The 20,130-nt window shown below is 61.9% G+C and overlaps 1 protein-coding gene and 1 long non-coding RNA gene across 3 annotated transcripts in view; both read right to left on the bottom strand.

Moving 5' to 3' along the window:
- Positions 1-18,322, bottom strand: part of PLXND1 (plexin D1) — a 49,015-nt gene extending 30,693 nt beyond the window's left edge. For both annotated transcript variants that reach the window (XM_055557595.1, XM_055557596.1), the window contains exons 1-2: positions 16,842-18,322; positions 891-1,067 (exon numbers count right to left, since the gene is read on the bottom strand). In XM_055557595.1, coding sequence (XP_055413570.1) covers positions 891-1,067; positions 16,842-18,170 — 1,506 coding nt within the window. In that variant the 5' untranslated portion in view covers positions 18,171-18,322. The remainder of the gene's footprint in view (positions 1-890; positions 1,068-16,841) is intronic.
- Positions 12,491-13,627, bottom strand: LOC129635012 (uncharacterized). Its single transcript, XR_008706062.1, has 2 exons — positions 13,424-13,627; positions 12,491-12,924 (listed from the first exon to the last, which is right to left on the bottom strand). It is a non-coding gene; the product is annotated as an uncharacterized LOC129635012 (long non-coding RNA).
- Positions 18,323-20,130: the final 1,808 nt, after the last annotated feature.

Raw genomic sequence — 20,130 nt, 5'->3', positions numbered from 1 at the left:
CCGCAGCTGGGAGGGCAAGAGCCAGGAGCCACATGCAAGTGTTTGATCCCAACCACAAGCCCCGACCCTCAATGGAAGCTGTGAAGGTGGAGAAGGACCCCTGCCCCTGCTCCCATGACTGGGATGTCCCCCAGGGATGTCAGCGACTAGGGTCCCGGGGCCGGGCAGGCTGGGACTCTGACCCCCACTGCTCACCACCAGCCTGTGGCGTCTGCCTGGGGAAGCTGAGTGAATTGGATTATCAGATCTGAATCAATTAGACCAGGGCCTGGTGCAGGTCGGAGCCAGGCCAGACGGCTGACGCTCTGGACAGGCCGGGGATGGGAGATGGCTGGAGGGCCACCCAGGGTCCATGCCCTCCCCTGGGGCCGCTTAGTAGGGAGACCGACTCCTCTCACCCAGCTCTCGGCATCTCGGGGGCGGGAAGCATTACCTGCAGAAACCAGTCACCTTGGCTGGGAGCTGGGGCATCCTCAGAGGCTGGTGGAGGAACGGAGGAGGAAACAGGGGAAGAGGGGAGACCCCCACTTGCTGGACTGTGGCCTCCCCCACCCCCCATCAAAGCCCTGCAAGAGTCTCAAGAGGCTGAACTTTCAGCCTTTGATGGCTGGGGACACTGAAGCCAGGAGAGAACACCTTCACTGCTCCAGGTCAAACAGTCTGCCAAGTGGCAGGGCCCAGAGACAAACACTCCGCCGGCTTCTGAAGCCGGGTCCTGGAGGCCCCCAAAGACAGGCCACCTGAGCTCTGCTTCCCTCATCTGCACGACGGGAACTCACTGGTGTGAACGGGAACTCACTGGTGTGAACCGAAGTGGAAGAACGGACATGGAAGACGCCGTCTAACCCGTGGGACCCCCATCCCCACCGAGCACCCTGGCCCAGCCGTACCTTCAGCAGCCGCCCACTGACCGTGCCCAGGAAGACCACGGTGTAGTTGCCCACACTGGCCACGGCCACGGAGGAGAGGCCCGGCGCTCGGAACACAGGCAAGGCCTTCAGAGGCTGCAGGACGGACAGCGGGTGCTGCAGGTGGGCGGCCCCACAGTCCAGCTGTTCCGGCTGCAGCTGCAAGAGAGACAGCATGTCAGACTGCGGTTCCAGAACCTTCTGTGGCTCCCAGTCCCCCACGGCTGGCCGGGACCTCCAGCCGCCGCCTCCGAGCTTTCAAAGTCCTGTTCCTGCTCTGCACTGGGCTCAGGCCCCGAGGCAAGCAGGAGCACATCTCCGAGCCCAGGTTGACCCCTGCCCTTGGCTTCAGTCATGGACCCCTAGCAGAGGGGTCCGTTCTGGGTACACAGAAGCTGGCCAGGAAGGGTCACGTGAGGGAGGCAAGAAGGCCCAGGGAGGCCAGCCTCTGCCCCAACTTACCTCCTGACACCCATGAGGTGTCCCTCCTGTCTGGCTGGGTCTCCATAGCAACCATGGGGTTTTTTTCCCTCCACCCTCCGCCAGATTCCTGCTCTGACCCCAGCAACCCCTACTCCCCAACAGGTTACTAGACAAAAGTTGAGGCCTCCCCAAACTGAGGCCCCAACACACATCCCTTCATCTGCCCATGTTACAGATGCACAGGTCGAGGCCAAGGGTGTCCAAATGCACACTCCTGGCATCCACGTCAGCCCCAACTCACAGGGGCGGGATGACCTTTTGAAGGTTTCTTCTGCAATTTGCACAAAAATACAACACAGGCCTCCAGGAAGTGCTTCTGAGAAGGCGACTGTGCAAATCCACCAGGATGTGGACACAGGGTGGTTTAGGAGAGCGGATAGTAGGGACGGACAGGATAGAGCGCGTCACCCAGCAGGGAGGGCCCAGCCCGGCTGACACCACAGGTCCGCACTGATGGTGAAGAAGGAGATTCTGGCTGAGAAAACTCACAGGGTGTCACGGGGCCTTTCCGGTCAGATGGGTGCATAAACATTAACAGTCACGACAGCAAATGCAGCACAGGCCACGTTTGCTGGGAACTGACCCTGCACCAGGCCTGTGGTTGGCTGAATCCTGGCCCCACTCTGAGATCCCATGGCACAGATGGGTTAACTGAGGCTCAGCGGGAACGTGGCCCGCTCCAGGTCACCAGCTGCGACGTCAGGCCACCAGGACTGAAGTGGGCAGGACTTGCTTTATGGCACGGCTTCAGAGAGAAGCTTTCCTCCCTTATCTGTGCTTTCCTGCAAGCCGAAGCCACCAATGATGTGCCCACATGGGTTTTGTACACAATCTCAGCTAGTGTTCAAAAGCAAACCATAAATACCGGGTCCTTCATTCTTGGAAAAATAAACACAGCTGAGCCCTAAGCCCAGAGATGGGGTGGGGCTGGGGAGGGCTCTGGGGCCACAACCCACCACAGGGTGGCCTTCCGCAGGAGAGTTAGGGGCGACCTGAGCAAGTCACGTCACTCCTCTGAGCCTCGGTTTACCAAGCTGTGAAGTGGGTACATCTCAGATTTCCCGGGTAAGTCCAGTGGTTGAGAATCTGCCTGCCGATGCAGGTGACACAGGTTCGATCCCTAGACTGGGAAGATTCCGGACACTTCGGAGCAACAGAGCCCATGCGGCCCAACTACTGAACTTGTGGTCTAGAGCCTGTGCTCTGCAACAAGAGAAGCCACCTCAACGCAAAGCCCCAGCACCACAACGAATTTCAGAAAGCCCGTGCGCAGCAACGAAGACCCAGCACAGCCAAAAATAAATACATAAATAACTTTGAAAAAATGTTAAAAAAAAAACAACACTGATACATCTCCAGCGCCTCCCCTACAGGCACCTGGAAAAGACAGTTCATTGTGGAGCGCCAGCATGCAGCGTGACCCACGGTAAATGCTCTTTCAGACGTGATGGTCCCTGACATGATTGTTACCAAGTGGAATTTAGGGGTAAATCATGCCTACCTCAAAAGCTTTCTCACCTGGACCCCTGGGACCACCTTAAGACAGCTGTCTTCCCATAAAGGAGGCTCTCCTGGCCTGCTCTCTGGGCTGACTCTGTCCTCAACATTTCCCCCTGGAATAGAGCTGCAGAGCGAGCCCTGTAAAGGTGCAGAGGTCTCATCTGCAGAGAGGTCTCAAACCATCCCTCTCTGATGGTTGACGCGATGCTGAGAATAAGCCTCACATCCTAAGCCTCCCTCATACCCCTCCCAGGGGCCTGAGGAGCGGGGCCCGTCCCTTACCCTCCCCCCTCCACTCCAGCCATGGGCCTCGTCTCTGCCCCTCGGCCCAAGCTGGGTCCTGCCCCAGGGCCTTTGCACGTGCCAGTCTCTCGTCCTCGGATGCCGCCACCCAGACTGCCTTATCACTTTTCGCTCATCTTCCAGCTTTGGACCTACCCTACCTGACGGGGCCTGAGTTGGGGGATGGCCCTGGAAGGCGGCTGCCCGCTCCTTTCCCCAGGGTCCACCCCCTGCAATCCCGCGGCTGCAGGGAAGAGGTGAGGCAGCGAGCAGCCAGGAAAGCGGGCACCTAGGCCCCAGACTTTCCACAAGGACACCTTCCCCGGGGGGTTGCGTAACTCCTCTTTCCTGGATATGGATGACGGGCGTCATTAAATAATACGTTGTTCTAAAATTAACATTGCAAACCCTGGCCCAGGGGATGCAAGCTTCCTCCCTGCGTTCTGGGGGCAGGGGGTGGGGCAGGAAGGGCCACCTGGGAGGCCCGGGGAACACCTTTGGGGTTTTCCGCAATGGGGGTCCCCAGTCCAGCAGGGTGGGGGGTCCTGGGAACCACCTGGACCAGGGTGATTTGCCAGCCAGGGTGGCAGAGAGGGCCAGGTGGGGAGGCCTGGGAATCTGACTCTGGCCTGCCCGCCCCAAAGCGCAGAGCCATTAATTCTGCACCGAAGGAATTCTCTAAAAAGCCTTTCCTCTGACTTTTTTTTTTCTTATCCTAAAAATAAAATTAAAAAAAAAAAAAAAAGTTTAAAGGAGAAGTCACCCGTTGGCTGCTCACTGCGTATTCTGTGATCTGAGGGGGAAGCTGGCTCCCCAGCTGACAGGGGAAATCACAAGGCTTCAACCGCCTCAAAAACGGAAGCTGGATACACACATCCACCAGGCAGGCAAGCGAGGCCTCTGTTCTTGGGGGGATACGGCCCAGGAAAGGGGGTCAGCGGGCTCCGGGGACCTGGCGGCCGACCGTCCGAGTGTGGCCTCAGCCGAACTCGGTCTCCAAGGGGCGGCAGTCGGCTCCAAGGTCCAAAATACCGCCTGCCCTGACCCTGTGACACGGCCTGAAATTCCTCCGTCAGCACCGGCCCGCCTTTGAGTCTCTCTCGGCCTTGGTCTTTCACAACACCATTCCCCGGGTGCAGGGGGAGGGCTGGGCACCCACAGCGGCCTCCTCCAACCCATGGGGGCCACCTTCCCAGCACAGGACTGGCCAGCCCCTCCCTGGCTCCTGGCCGCCCCGGGTGAGCTGGCTCCTGCCGGCGGCTCCGGCCTGGAGTCTCACTTCTCTCTCTGCCTCGCCCCTGGCTCCCACCACACTACTCTGCCCTTTCTCAAATGTGGCCATGCTTTCCTCCCAGGGCAGCTGAACCTTCATAACGCTGTTCCTTCAGCAACCAACGCCCTTCCCAAACCTCTGAGCCCCTCGAATTCCCCCTTGGCCCTCTAGTCCCCCTCGTCCTGACCCTTGCCGCTCCCTTTGCCGGGCGTGCCCAGGCAGCAAGCTTTCAGCCCGCCTTCAAGATGCAGCTCCAAAAAAAAAAAAAAAAGCCACCTCTCCCCTCCTCTGCACTGCTCACCACTGATTCCTCCATAAGCTCCTTTAGGGCAGAGACTGTGCTCCGGGTTTAACTAAAGAAAGGAAACTAATTTTGACTAAAGTGTGAATGACTGCATTCAGCTTCTTCTTTGCCAAGCAGAAATACTGAGAACACCACCGCCCATGCTGGGTGCTGGTGAACGGAAGGAAAAACAGGAGTCAACTGTATGTCGACAGTGTGTGTGACAACACAGGTCTTCGGGGCCAGGCAGCACCTGGCTGCTACTTCTGGTTCCTCTGAGAACCTCAGTTTATCCCTCTCGGAAATGGGATGAGCGGCAGGCGGCTGCTGGCCTCAGCTCTTTTCCAGGAGAGTAGAACACTCCCTCCCTTCCCAGGCTGGCTGGCTGCCTCCCGGGGCCAAAGCTCAGCTCTGCCCACTCTCACATTAGAGCGCTGACATATTGATTTCACTACCATCTGTAATTGTGTTGACTTTTTCTCCCCAGGAAGCCAGTGGAACAAGCGCGTCCAGAGCCTGCTTCTCAGGCCTCCCGCCTCCCACCCGCAGACCCCACCAAACCTCAGCCCCACGGCAGGTGGCTCCAAGGAGGATGAGGCGTCAACAGCCGACTACAAACTCCAGCGGTTCTGCCCCAGGTGTAGACGACACCGGCTGTGGGGCCTCTGTGTCTGGGAAATGGGGGGTCCCTTCCTGCCTCGAGGTTTTTGATTGCTATCGAACCCTGACCCCGGGAAGGTGAGGTTTCACTGCCGAGGAGCTGAAAGAACACAGTCACTTTGGGGCGTGAAGAGCAGGAGGCAGGGGGGCCTGCGCTCATCACAAGGGGCTGGGGGCTGGACCGAGACCCTCCCCAACTCTGACACAGCAGCCAGAAGGAGCCTCCACAACTGCAAAGCACTATATGCAACGTGCATCGTTGCTTCAGTCGTTTCCGACTCAGTGTGACCCCATGGGCTGTAGCCCCCCAGGCTCCTCTGTCCACGGGATTCTCCAGGCAAGAACGCTAGAGTGGGTTGCCGTGCCCTCCTCCATGGGATCATCGAAATCCAGGGATCAAACCTGCATCTCTTAAGTCTCCTGCATTGGCAGGCGGGTTCTTTTCCACTAGCACCCAAGGGAAGGGTATGCAGGAACTATCTGTGCTGTCTTTATAACTTCCTGTAAACCTAAAGTTATTCCAAACTAAAAAGTTAAGGGAAAAAAAAAAGATGGGACATCCTTGGGGGTCCATCCTTCAGAACCCACCTTGCAATGCAGAGGACGCAGGTTCGATCCCTGGTCAGGGAAGTAAGATACCACATGCTGCAGAGCAGCTAAGCCCACACACTGCTACTACTGAGTCTAAGTACCACAACTACAGAGTCCGCGTGTCGCAACAAAAGATCCCGCATGAAGCAAGAAAGAGCCCATGTACTGCGACTAACACCCAATGCAGATGTGTAACTAAATCAGTTTAAAAAAAAAAAAAAAGGAGGGACCTTCCTGGTGGTCCAGTGGTTAAGACTCCGAGCTCCCACTCCCACGGCACGAGTTCAATCCCTGGCCAGGGAACTAAAATCCCATGTACCCAGCTGCGTGTCCATCAGAAAACAAATGAAAAAATGCAAAGCAGGTGGTGCTCCTCTCACAGCTCTACAGCCTTCAGTGGGTCCCCAGTGCCCTCAACATAAACCCAAACTTTGCTCCCGGGCCCTCAAGGCCCTGGTGCACCTGGCCAGCCCCCTGTGGCTCCCCTCAACCCCTGCCCCAGCGGCTCCTTCTCCCTCAGTGTGGACAGGAGACGAGGGCCTGGGAGGGTGCCCTGAGGACAAGACTGGAGAAGCAGGAGCCGGCAGGGCCCAGCAGGGTAGCAGTGGAGGTCTAGTACTCTCACCTGGAGGAGTCCATGGACAGAGGACCTTGGCAGGCTACAGTCCACAGGGTTGCAAAGTTAGTGAGTGACCAACATACACACACACACACACACACACAGCCTCAAAAGGCAGGCCTAGAAACAGGGCACGCGCTGAACGCTGCTTCCCGCAGAGCTCAGGTGAGCAACCTCTCCCCCAAACTTCCTCTGAAGGTCTGCGGTTAAAGGGGAAGTGTCCCTGAGGCCTCCAAGGGTGCCGGTTGGCTCCAGGTTTGAAGCCACCCCTGTGGCCCTCAAACCCAAACTCCTCCCAGCCATGTCAGCCTGAGAGGCCTCCTGGGACATGACCCCACTGAGTGACCCTCCACAGAGGGTAAACTGAGGCATGGAAAACCTGGGCTACTGTGTGCAGGCCCTGGGAGGGGGCAGGACAGACCCAGCTCTGGGGGGGCTGGCTGGGGGTGTGGGGGGCTCTGGCAACAGCCCCCACACCAAGGAGGAGGCTGCCTGCCACCAAGAAAGGAAATACCAGCACCTCCCCATTGGGAGTCAAGATGCTCACTTCCTGGGGCGGGGGACATGGGGGGCAGGGTGGGAGAGAACTGCCAACCTGGGCAGAGGACAAGTCAGTCAGGAGGCCTGGCTCTGAGCCTGGGGGGAAAGTTGGGTAAACTGAGGCACGGAGTGGGCAGAGGCTCCCTTAGGACACACGGTGCAGTTATCCCGACGTGGCCTGAATCAGGCAGGAAAAACCGACCGATGGCAATGGGCACAACAGCTTGCCTGCACCCTTCCAAGCTTCCGAGAGGCCCGCCTCGGTCTCCCTGACCCCCTGACCTCTGGAGCAGGTGGGCCACCCAGCGCCAAGGGCTGTGTAGATCAGCCAGCCGGGCTGCCCTGAGCACCACATGTCCACCCACCCCCAACGGGCACCCCTGACCTGCCAATCTGAAGGGACGGCCCCAGGCTGGGGTCAGAGGCTGGGCCACATTGCCAACCTGCCGTGTGCAGGCGCTGAACACACTCTCCCGGCGTGTTCCCATTTAACAGGCAGAGAAACTGAGGCTCCTGAAGTGCCAAGTCTCTCAACTCTCTGTGGGCTGTCCCACCCTCACTGAGCCTCTGAGTCCTCATCTGTGAAATGGGGACAGGCCCTGCACCCATCACAGAGGCTCAGCTCACAGCAGCCCCCAATCCTGGGGGGGCTACAACGTTCCCAATTAGTTCTGCAGGCCACCGGGCAGAGACCAGGATGCCCGAGGACAGGAGGGCCTCCCCAGGAGCAGCCGCTCCCCGAAGTCGAGCATTGGAGGCTGGACCATCCATGCTGCTCTCGCCCGGAGCCTGCCTGGGAACTGCCGCCGCGGCCGCTGACTCAAGCAGCCCTTGTTTTGTTAGCTGGACGTGGCCCCCCCGGACACCCAGCTCCCCCTTCTCGAAGCTGTTTCTCATTCCGGCCCAGCCTGGCTGTGTTTCCAGCCCTCCCCCCCGGGTCCCAGAGGAGCCCAGGATGGGATGGGCAGCCAGGATTCAGGCCAAGGTGGCGGGGGCGGGGGCTTGCGGGGTTTGGCGGGGTTGGATGGTTCGCCAGTGGGGGCAGGGCAGCTCCTCGCCCTGGGGGGACGGGTTTGGGTCCCCACTCCTTCCCCTGAAGGGACGAGGGCCAGGAGGAGCTGGGAGCAGCTGTCTCTCCTGGGGACGCTGGGCCCTCCTCCTCCAAGGGCTGAGGGGGCCTGGAGGCTGGAACTCACACCCTCCTCCCCATCCCCCGGGGTGCTGGCCTGGGTCCCAGAGTCATCTTACAACGGCTTGTGACCGCAGCCCAGGGCAGCTGGGGGGGTGGGGGGCGGGCCCTGAGCAAACATCTCTGGGCCGGGTCCCATGTGCTGGAGACACGGAGACATGTCCCTTCTCTCTAGCTGCCAGCATCCCAGTCCAGGGACCGACCCTCCACGGGGAAGGGACAACTTTACAACTACAGCAAGTCAGTAGCACAACAAGAAAAAGCGGCGATGGTTCCCCGTGTGCAGAGACCTCTGGAGAACCTCACGGAACCCTCACCAGATGCTCACGTGCTACTGCTACTGCACAGCAGAGGACGCCGAGGCACAGAGAGGGCAAGTGACCTGCCCTGGGTCACACAGCCAGACCAGCCGGACGGGAGCCTCACACCTAGGCAGGCTGGCTCCCGAACCCCACGGTCCCGCCACCCCCCTGCGCTGTTGGGGACCACCAACAGCTGCTGGGAATTTGGCTGCTTGGAGCTGGAAAGGCCCTGGGTTGTGAGCTGGGGAAACTGGGGCCCATCAAGGAGCTGACCACCTCCAGAGGCTCCACCACCTCCATCACAGATGGTGGAGGGCTCTGAGAGGGGCCGCGGGCGGAGGCGAGCGCCGATGGTGGCTGAGTTCCGTTCCCGGCCCGGCCTCCGCTTCAAGGCCTCTGCCCACGGCCCGCTCCCCCATTATTTACCGATCAGAGCAGAAAGCGCTCCATGATTAACGCCCCACCGGGGCCTCGTGGGGCCTCATAATGGAGCTGCGCGCTTCCTCCCTCCCCCAGCGCGTGATTTATTGAATTTCAGGGTGACGGATGGTGGACGGGGCAGGGCGAGCCTCGCTGGCCCAGCCGATCGCAGGGGCACTGGCATTGCACCGGGGACCCAGGGCTGCCGGGGAGAGTGGGCGGCCCAGGGCCCTTCCAGGTGGCCTGCTGGGCTCAGCCCTGGCCCAACACCGGCTTTGGAGAGAAGGGAAGCAGCTGAGCTCTGGGGGCAGCCGGGATCCACATCCACGCGGCCGGCGCCAGGAGACCTCCCGGGCCTGTGCCCACGCGCGGGGACCAGATGGTTTCCATGGCGACCCCCACGCCACTGGCAGAGCTGGAGGGGCCCTCGGGAGTCACCTGGTCCAGCCCCAGTGGGGGCTCCCGCCGGCTCCAGGCAGGACTGATGCAGGGCCGGCAGCACTGGGTCTGCTCCAGAGCCAGACTGCCCGTGTCTCACTCTTTCCCCAAGGCCTTGCTGGCTCCCCGCAGCCCACAGGACAGCGTCCAGACCCTTGGCCTACACCCCAGGCCTCACAGACTTCTCAGCTTCATCTCTGCCAGCCACCCAAGCCATGTTCTGCTGCATCTCTGGACCTCTGCCCCAGCCCTGCCCTCTGCCTGGAAGGCCTCCCCCAGCCCTATCCGTCAAAGGCTCTGCTGCAATACCCCCTCCTCCAGGAAGCCCTCCCTGACTCCCTCAGACGAGGCTGGTCAGCATGCAGCTCTGGCTTGGGTGTTCTACCTCCTGTCTTGATCTCCTGCCAGACCATATGGGGGTTCCTGGAGGACAGGGGAAGAGGCTGATTCATCTCTTTTGAGGGGCTGCCGGGTAACAGAGCTGAGCCCCCCTCCCTGCCACACTCCAGGGCACCCTCCACCAGGAGCACAGACAGGCAGGGCAGGTTGCCTGGGAGGTCTGGTGGGCGAAGGTGGAGACGGCTGTGGTCATGGGGACAGGAGCCTCGCACCCAGGGGACCTGGTCCCAGCCTGGGACCATGCTGGGTACGGGAGTTCTCAGCACAACCCCAGCAGGGGAAGGACGTCCCTGGGTCTCAGGTCCTTCACCTTCAAGAGGGACCCACCCACCCCTTCCCACTGTGACCTTGAGGGCCTCTGCGGCTCACACCCATCAGGTCAGCATTTTCAGAGCAAATAAGAAGCGAAGGTGATGAGCACAGACTCCGAAGCCCAACACCTGCTCCACCGCTGTGTGACCTCAGGCAAGTCCCTTTCCCTCTCTGGGCCTCTGTTTTCCCTTTCTGTAGTCTGGGGGTAATCCTAACCGCATTCTGTTTCTGGCAGGGTTAAAAGATACACACCACATGCGATTTGGCAAAGTGCCCAACAGAAAATAAGTTCCCAGGAAGCAACAACAAGAAGATAATAATAACGATGCTGCTGCTGACGGAGGTTCTGGTGGCCGTGAGGGCTTTCCGGCCACCCCGCAGCCCAGTTCAGACTGGGAAACCGAGGCCCAAAAAGGGGAAGGGACCCTTCAGGCTCCCGTTCTGTACACACAGTGTCTGCTCTCTACCCTTCGGCAACCAGAACCCGGAACCCAGCCTGCTTCCTTCATCTCCATGGAATCCACCAGCCGCGGCAGTGGGCAAATCAGACTCCCGTAGAGGGAGATTCTGCAGGGCCCGAGCTGACGCATGCACGGCCTCCGCTGGACTCCAGGCAGCCCTGTTCTCGTCGACGGCCGAGCCCACTTTACAGATGGGGAAATACAGGCTGGGAGGAGGGGAGTGACTAGCTGGAGGCCACAGGGAGGAGGTGCAGAGGCAGGATTTGCATCCAGGGAGTCGGCACCAGGGTCCAGCACTGATCCATCCATGGCTCTGGGCGTGGCGGGGGCAGTGACATACCCTCCACCTTCCTAGGGAACTCCGGACCGTGAAGCACTGCCCTGCCCCAGGACACGGCACTGTCCGGGGCTGCGGTCACGGCAGAAAGCAACTGTCAAGGCACTCAAACCGACCACACCTCTCACTCACGCACCCAAAGGGCGAGGGCTAACAATCCCCTTCTCAGAGATGGTGTCACCAGGTGCCTTCCCTGCCGCCCTGGCTTCCCCAGGAGACCCAATCACCACCCCCCAGCCCCCCAACTTGTGGTCTGGCCTCTGCAGACGTCCTCGCCAGCCTCACGCTGCTCAGGAACTGAGTCACTGCAGCGGCGGTTCCCGGCTTCCATCTGGGGCCAGCCGGGAGGTGCTGTCACAGAGGGCGTTTCACGTCAGTAGAGACCCTCCCAAATTTCCCTGGGGTGTGGGGGTAACTGCAGACCCCCAGCGGAGAGCCCACAGCCAACGCGGGAGGACATCCACCGCGGACTCCAGAGCCAGCCAGCCAGCCAGTCTGCAGACCCTACTCTGTTAACCAGCTGTGTGAGACCCCGGGCCTCAGTTTTCCTATCTGTAAAGTGGGGATAACAGCACTCCCTGCCTCACAGGCTGGGGGCAGGGGCTGTGAGAGCAAACAGACTGGTGCCTCTGAAGGACCCACAGAGCTTTCTTCTCAGAACCGGGAACGCAGCCGTGGTTCCTATCCATCCCCAGAGAGCCGTCCACAGCCCTCAGGCCCACCAGCCATGCAGCGCCTGCACCACCGATAGCAGAGGTGATGCCAGGGTTTATTTTGGCCTGGGGCGCCCCGACACTCCCCTCTCTCCCCACCACCCCGCACCCCGCTCACCTGCAGGGCCTGGTTTGGCCCATCTCCTCCCGCCTCTGAGCACTCCCTGCCCCAGTGGCTGTTCCACACCCTGAGTACACTTTTCCCGGAGGTACTTCTCTTCTGGTACCAGAACCTCCGCCTGCCATGGCCTGAGTGCTTCATGTGAGATTTCAGTTCAGGAGGAGACACTTCTCCATTTGACCAGGAGAGCACGTGGGGCCCAGAAAAGGTAAATGACTTACTCTGGGTCACACAGCTTACAGGCAGGAGGAAGACGCCTCACCATCAGCTTTACCCTAGTGTACCTGGTGGTCAGGACTGATGACGTGCCCTGGGCAGAGAGGTATGGTAACCATCTCCTGGCCCAGGAACCCGTCTGTCTCTCTAGGCTAGAAGGTCATTCTGCCAACCCTGCTGGAACCCCCATCCTAAGTCCCACCCGGTGTCTCTGCTCATACCCTCGACCACGGGGAGCTCACTCCCAGCCTCCAGCCTAACTCCAAATGGAAAGCCATCTTGCAAGCTTATCTCCCTCCACCTCCACCCTCTATTTCAGCCCCTAAATCGGTTCAGAAAACGCCTTCTTGACAACGGGCACCCACCCACTGCATGCCAGTTTAAAACCGCCTGAGCGTTTTTTTTCCACCTTTACTATAAAAAGACACCTTGAAAATGCAACATTGACATTTCCCTGTTGGTTTTCTTTTTGATTTTAAAACACCGAACCTTTCAGTCATTCAAAGGTTGAAGGGAAAGACCCAGGGAAGGGAGCTGGACACGCCCTTGCCATGCTGGGCGGCTCTGTGCCTCAGTTTCCCCACCGACAGCACGAGGCGATCTCCCGTCCCACTTTCAAACCGCATTCACGAAGTGAGGGAAGGGATCTGATCTACACGCGATGGAGCCTCATTCCCTCCCTCACTTTCTCAAAATAGTCCAAAGACCTAAATACGCCCAAAGCAATCAGTGACAAAGCTGAGGGCCTCTGAAGCCTGGGGGCCAAGGTTCCCCACCTCTTCATCATCTTCAAGGTGGTGGGCAAGGGGCAGAGCCTGCCAGGAGAGAAGCTGGAATGTCCGAGGCCACTCCAGCCGGGGCTCGGGGGTTCCAGGCCCTGAAGGAAAGAGCACGAGGGTCAGGTATCCAGAGGCCTGGAGGAGCCACCCGGCTTGGGGGTCAGACATCCCCAGAGAGGAGATGGGAGACCAGGGTCCTGGCCCCCGTGGTCAGCCCCACCGAGGCCCCCTTCTGCCGCGGCAGTCAGGCCCGAGGGGGTTGGGAGGGAGATGGACTCCAGGCCCCTGGTACTCACCCCCGCCCCGACCAAACTCACTCTCTCCCCCAGAGGCACCCGTCTCAGCCCCTACCCCGCTTTCCACACCAGCGCCTGGCTGGACAGGGCTGCTCCCTCCTCCATCCTGTCTGTCCCCACCTCTGGGACATGCGAACCTGTCCAGAGCTCCCTGCTTCCCTCCATGCACTCAGACCAGGCCCTCCAGGCCGCTCACACCTGTCCCCCAGGAACAAGGCCCGGCTGGCTGCCCCCACGGCTGCCCCAGCGTCCGCCACAGGGCCCAGCACGCAGTAGGTGCTTAAGAAATACGTGCACATACAGGAGGGACCCACTTGTCTGCAAGATGGCACCAGCCTCCTTCCTTCTCACCCTGCTTCTTCTCTGTCCTTCTCAACTAGCAACTTTCTAAAGTAGCCCCTAATTATTAAATATAACCCTAGTAACTGCAAGCACCTGCGCCCAGCACGCTGCTAGGGGCCTCACCTGTGGCATCTTATTTAATCCCGCCACAGTACTAGAAGGGCGGTACTTTTGTTATCGCTCCCATTCTACAGACAGGGAAACTGAGATGCTCCTTCAGATCGGATGCTCTGGCTGAAGCCCTCAGAGTCCCCCACTCCCCCACCTCGTGTCCCCAGGACACAGCCGTGCCTAGGGCAGGCCAGCTTACCCCCCAACCCAGCTCACACTTCCCGATCCCCGCCCCGGCACACTGCTCACCCTGCACAGCCCCAGCCCGCCTTGCCGCTCCAGGCCCCTGGACCTGTGACCCTTGACCTGGACCCGTTCCTTCTTCTCCTGCCCTCTTCACAAGCCCAACTCCTGTTCGCCCACCCTCCTGCGCTTTGACACCACCCTCCCCAGAGGCCCCTCTGTGCCCCCCCATCACAGCGCCTATGCCCCGGCCATGTGTCTGGCCCTCCGCTCGCCTAGCTCGGTCCACGAGAGCAGATGGTGAGGGAGCCTCCACTGGGCCCCAGCGCACAGCGACACTGCAGGGACTTAGGCAATGTTTACTGGGTCTTCAAGGTTGCAGAATAAGCCAGGAGAGGTCACTGGTTGATGTCCAGGACTAAGCTCAGACGTGCTTCTAACACCCCGGGGGTAGTAATAACCGGAACAGCACATATCTGCCAGGCGCCCGCTGTGTGCTGCGTACTGAAAACTAACTCATTTGGTCTTTATCAATCCTTAGAGATGAGGGTTGACTGTTGGAAGGCATAACCGACTCAATCGACATGAGTTTAAGCAAGCTCCGGGAGTTGGTGATGGACAGGGAGGCCTGGCGTGCTGCAGTCCATGGGGTCACAAAGAGTCAGACATGACTGAGCAACTGAACTGAACTGAATCCTTAGCGATCTAAGGTCCCCACTTTACAGATGAAGCAACTAAGCCTCAGAGAGATGAAGCCACTTATCGAGGTCACACAGCTGGGAAGCAGCAAGAGCAGGATTTAACCCAGCATGCAAAGTCCACATCCTTAGCTTGTAAGGGGGGAGCAGGCAAGAATAACCACTGCCCCCCGCCCCCCCGGTGCTAGAGGTCTGGACCGGGGACCCTGCACACATCTGGGAGCTGCCCTGGCCTGTGCCCACAGCTGGGCACGGGGAAGGGAGAGGGGTGTGGAGGACGCAGGGAGAGTGCCAGGCAGGGCCAGGAATCAGCCCCACTCTGGGATGGCAAGGAGGCCCTGGGCCACTCTGTCCCTGGGGCGGTGTCCCTGCAGAGGCCCTGCCCCCCAGGAAAGGGAAGCCCCAGCCTTCTTCAGCAGAGTGACTCACGGCAGGCCAGGCCAGGCTGGGGACGAGGGGCCGTGGGAACCAGGGCGGCTCCTGCTGGAGGGGGAAGGGAGGCTGCGGCCTGAGGAATCCCACAGATGGCTCACACCGTGGGCCCGGACGGCTGCGCAGGCCTGGAAAGGACCTTCCAACGGGGTCTCCCCTCCAGGAATCAGGGAGACTCCCCATTCCCCTCCTGCAGCTCTGAGACCCACCCCTGACACAAAGCTTGTGTCCCATAGCCCAGCAGAGCTCGAGGATTTCGGGAAGGGGAAGAGTGGATGTCCTGAGCACGGTGATGGGCGGCTGCCGGCTCCCGATCCGCCCGCCCCGCTCACCCACCATGACCTTCACTTTCAGGGCAGCCGGCCAGCCGGGTGGTGGGCACTGGTGGGGGCCAGGGCGGGGGCTGGCCCAGCTGCAGCAAAGGAATCTGTGTTTTCTCAAAGCTCCAGTGCTGGGCACACCCACGGAGGGAATAATTCATCTCGTGACCAGCTTGCTGACCAGCCCCAGGGAGGGCTCCTTCCCGTCCTCTCCAGGGAAAGCTGAGGAGAAGTTGAGGCTTGGAGGGGAGCGGCCAGGGGTCCCCTGACTCAGCTGGGGATGGAGAATGCGGAAAAGGCACGGGGGTCCACCTCCAGGGCCCCCTGAAGGGACCCCTTGCTGGCTGGCTCCCTTGAGGACCACACAATTTCCTCCAGGGCCCTTGTGTCGCGTTCACCCCAGATCAACACAGACATCGAACCCCCAGCCTGGACACCCCCTCGCCCCTGCCAAGCCTGGCCCCAGGTGCCTGGGCCGCCTCCCCACCACCACCACTGCTGGGGTACCTGACCCTGCCCTTCCCTCCAGCTCCCCACTCAGGCGCTACACACAGTCTTGCTCGCCTCCCTCCCCTCCTGAAGCGGGAGCTCCCCACCCCAGCCATCCTGACTCCTCCTTGGACACACACACACACACACACACACACACACACACACACACACACTCTGAGCTCCAGGCCACACAGCCTGGACCCAGATCCTGCCTCTGCTCCTCCTAAGCTGTGTGATCTGCAGCAAGTTACTTAACCTCTCTGGGCCTCAGTTGCTTCATCCGTAAAACAGGGATGGGAACAGAGCCTACTTGAGAGGACTGCTGTTTGAACACAGAGTCACGCTCTTGTGATGTGCTTAGTAGACGAAACCCCACGCCTGGTGCACGCTAAACGCTCAGTAAAGACATGTTGTTGCCAACCGGCAGCCTCCCTGGAGCACTGATGGGTTCCCAAATGCCAGGGTCCCTGTGCCGCCCACAACTGACTGCCTCCACTCCCGCGTCACCCAGCTCAGTGACACACGGGTCTGGTGCACACACTCATTCCTCTCCCCGACCCCCCCGCCAGCAGGGCCCTGGCACACACCTGCCACACCCATGCACACATCTGCCAGCTCGCAAAGGCGGCTCTGAGGGGCCCACATGGCCGGCCCTGAACACACCTTGGGCAGACACGGCACTCACACGCTGTGCCCTCAGCCCACTGCTACGACCCTCACTTGCACACCCAACTGTCTTCAGAACATGTCTTTCAGACACCTCTTTTAGAAGATATGCCCCTCTGGCTCTCGTCAGCGCACACCTGGGCACTCACCCACAACGGTATCGGTATCAGCCCTGCACACCTAGACACGTGCACCTGTAAGGGAGCACTCCTATGGACTGCCCAACGGGCTCACACCATATTCAGGCCAGTGCCCCCCACCTCGGCTGACACCTGTATCCTCGGGTCACCACCGGGGTTTCCACAAAAGCACCTGGGGCGCAGAGTTCACACTTGGGTCCCCATACACGCACATCTGGGTCGAGGTACGCTCACACGTGGGACCCGCCCAGCTGCACAACCTGCCGGGTTGCCCGCCCGCCCTCCCGCCGGCGCCCTGGGACGGTCCCCGAGCCCCGGCGGCCTGGGCGTCCTACCTGGATGTTGCGCTTGCGCTCGCAGGCCGGCCCGGTGCCCTGCACCACGCTGTCGAGCACGGCCACCACGTCGGGGGCAGGATCTACGAAGCAGGCGGTGCGCGCGGCGCGGATTGCGGCTTGCACGTCGGCGAAGCGGAAGGCGCAGAGCGCGGCGGGAGCCGCGCGGGCCGCCGGGGTACCCTGCGGCCGCTCGAAGACCGCGAAGAGCAGCTCGCGCGTGGGGAAGACGGACACCAGGCGGCTGTAGAGGTCGCCGCGGCCCGCGCCGCCCGCGCACTGCAAGCCCAGCTGGATGTAGGACTCCGTGAGCTTCTTGGCGTCGGCGCCGGCGCCGCGGGGCAGGCAGATGCGCGCCAGCAGGCTCCGCGCCTGGCTCTCCTTGTCGCCTGCGCGCGCCTCGCTGTTGAGCGCCAGGTACGCGTAGGTTTGCGCGCCGGGTCGCGGGTCGGGAGGGTGCAGGAAGGCGCGGACGAAGCCCAGCTTGTGCTGCTCCTTGGCGCCCTGCTTGATCTTGAGAATGTTGTCGTCGGAGGGGTTGAGGTCGAAGGTGAAGAGCTTGGCCAGGTCGCCGCGCGCGTCCAGGGAGCGGATGGCGATCTCGGGCGTGTTCTCGAAGCGGTGGTCCTCCAAGCTGCGGTTGCGCGGGAAGAAGGCGCTGCCGTAGCCCGTGTACGTGGCGCCCACGAGCAGACGGCTGCCCCCGGCGCCGGCCGCCGGCGGCAGGAGCAGCCCCACGGTGGACGCGTTGGGGTGGTTGGCCGCCACGTTCAGCATGCTGGGGAACACCGTGACGGGCGCGGCGGGCGGCGCGGCGGGCGGGAAGGGCACGGCCACCGCCGAGATGTTGCCCCGCCGCCGCAGCTGGCAGAAGCCCTGGTAGATGGAGCCACACACGACCACCAGGCCCTGGCCCGGGTCCAGCTGCAGGATCTTGTTGTAGTTGTCGGTGAGGCGCCGTGGGTGCTCGCACGAGGCCTGAGGGAGCTGCGGGGCGTGACACAGCGGGCTGTCGGCCACCGGGCCCACGGCCGCCTCGGCTTCCAGGCTCAGGTTGGCGCCCGACAGCTGGTAGAGGCGGTTGACGGCCGCCAAGTACACGGTCCCCGCCGCGCCGTCCAGGGCGAAGTTGTTGGTGGGCGTGGGCGAGGGGAACCGGCGCTGGATCTCCAGGGCGCCGATCCGCGCCGCCCCCAGGAGCAGCAGCAGCCAAAGCAGCAGCGGCGGCGGCGGGCACTGCGGGGCCCGGAATGGCGGGCGCGGCGGCAGGGGGCTGGCCGCGGCGGCCCGGGCGCTAAGGGGTGCGCCGCCCGCGGCGCGACGAGCCATCCGGGCGTGCGCGGGCTACGCGGCACGGCGAGTGCATGGGGCGCGGCGCGGCCGGGAGCCGGGAGCCCGGAGGCGGCAGGAGGCGGGGGGCGGGCCCGGGCCGCGAGGCGCGCTTCCTGCCCGCGCCAGCCAGCCAGCCGCCCCCGGCCCCGGCGCCCCGGACCGGCTCCGTCGCTCCGCGCAACTCGGGGGCGGGGCGGGGGCGGCTCCGCCGCGGACACGCCCTCGGGCCCCGCCCCCGCCGCGCCCCGCCCGGCCGCGCCCCGCCTCCCGGGCCCCCTCCCGGCCCCAGGCCCAGCTCCCGCACGCACCCCGGGTCCCCCCGCCCCTGGCGGCCCGGGCCTCGCCCCACCGGGCCCCGCTCGGCTGTCGGTGGGTCGGCTGCCCGGCGGCCTGCACGACCCTCTCGCGCGGCACCCGGAGCTGCCCCCGCCTCCGTCGCTGGTTGCTTGAGTTCCTTCTCCCTCTTGGCTGCCTTGGCCTGTCTGTCGTGCTTTATTTTTTCTTCCTCTTTTCTCCCATCTCTTTTTCTGTATCTGTCTTTCTCGCTGAATGTCTCTCGGCGTCTCCCTGTCTCTGCGTGGCCCGCCCCCCACCCCAACTCCATGCGTGCCGTCTCTCCTTTTCTCGGTCTCTGCTTCACCCACCCTCCCCTGTTCTGTCCTGGTGGCTCCCTCTGCGCCCGCCCCCTCGGGCCCTCTGTCTCCCTGGAGCCCTCTGCCCCGTCTCGTCCACCTCTGTCTACCCTCCTCATCCCCGTCCTCCTGGTCTCTCCCCATCTCACACTCCAGTCTTCTTCACAGGATATACTGTCCAGGCCTCAAACCCCAGAGCCTGGGCACCCGCAGGTCAACTGGACAGGGGCACCACCCCCTCAGATTCCATGATCTCCAGCCCAGAAGGGGCCTTGACCAGTGGCAGGGGCCTGGACTCAAGGGTCAGCACACAGATCAGGGGAAAGTGCAGAGGTACTATTTCAGGACCGTGCAGAGCCCAGGGCACCCAGAGTGGGGCCTTGGTCCTGGTTGGGGGGGCGGGTGGTGTGATGGCCCCAGAAGGCCCACAGGGTGGAAGCTGCCCTTCCACCCACTTTATTCAGAACTCTAGGAGAATCTAAAATCCCCCCAGATTTAGGGGAAGATCAGCCACATGTGGGGCTTCCCTGGCGGTGCAATGGTAAAGAATCCGCCTGCCAGTGCAAGAGAGGCGGGCTTGATCCCTGGGCTGGGAAGAGGAGGAGGCCATGGCAACCCGCTCCAGTATTCTGGCCTGGAGAATCCCACGCACAGAGGAGCCTGGCGGGCTACGGTCCATGGGGTCACAGGGAGTTGGACATGACTGAAGCGAGTTAGCACGCTTGGTTGTGGGCACAGGCACAGGTAAGCCGGCCCTGGGCTTGCTTCTCCTTTCACGTGGGAGGAGCAGGTGGGCACCGGGGGCAGCAGTGGGCAGCGATGATGACAGGTCACGGGGCCTGCACGAGGCGCACGCGTGGCAGCTGACCACTGCCAGCGCCCAAGCAAGGCTTGTCCCCTGCCATATGCCATACCAAGCACATTCTGACTCACTCGGCCCTCGCAGCCGCCTCTGACGCTGCTCAGATTACTGTCCCACCTTACAGATTCAGAGCCTGAGGCCCCAGGGGTGCACGGACTGGCTCCAGACCCACAGCTCCTAAGGAGCAGAGCTATGATGTTTGAAAGCCCCGTCTGCAGGCTCCGAACCCCACCCAACTCTCCCCGGCCAGCTCCAGCCTCTCAGAACTGGGTGGGGGGAGCATAGCCTCCCTCACCTGTTCCCACCTGGCCAGGAAGGAAGGATGGGGGGGGGGCTGTTTCTCGGGGCCCCACGGGGCAGGCAGGAAAGGCCAGGCTGACAGCAGGCCCCCACTTCCCCAAACGCCCGGCTTCCTGCCGTCAGGATGTGCGCATCAGCCTGCCTCTTTCCAAGCCCTCCGATG

The sequence above is a fragment of the Bubalus kerabau genome, chromosome 20, assembly GCF_029407905.1.
Source record: "Bubalus kerabau isolate K-KA32 ecotype Philippines breed swamp buffalo chromosome 20, PCC_UOA_SB_1v2, whole genome shotgun sequence".
NCBI classification, from domain to species: domain Eukaryota; kingdom Metazoa; phylum Chordata; class Mammalia; order Artiodactyla; family Bovidae; genus Bubalus; species Bubalus kerabau.
The sequence above is the reverse complement of the archived record's forward strand: the minus strand, read 5'-3'. Positions and strand labels throughout refer to the sequence as shown.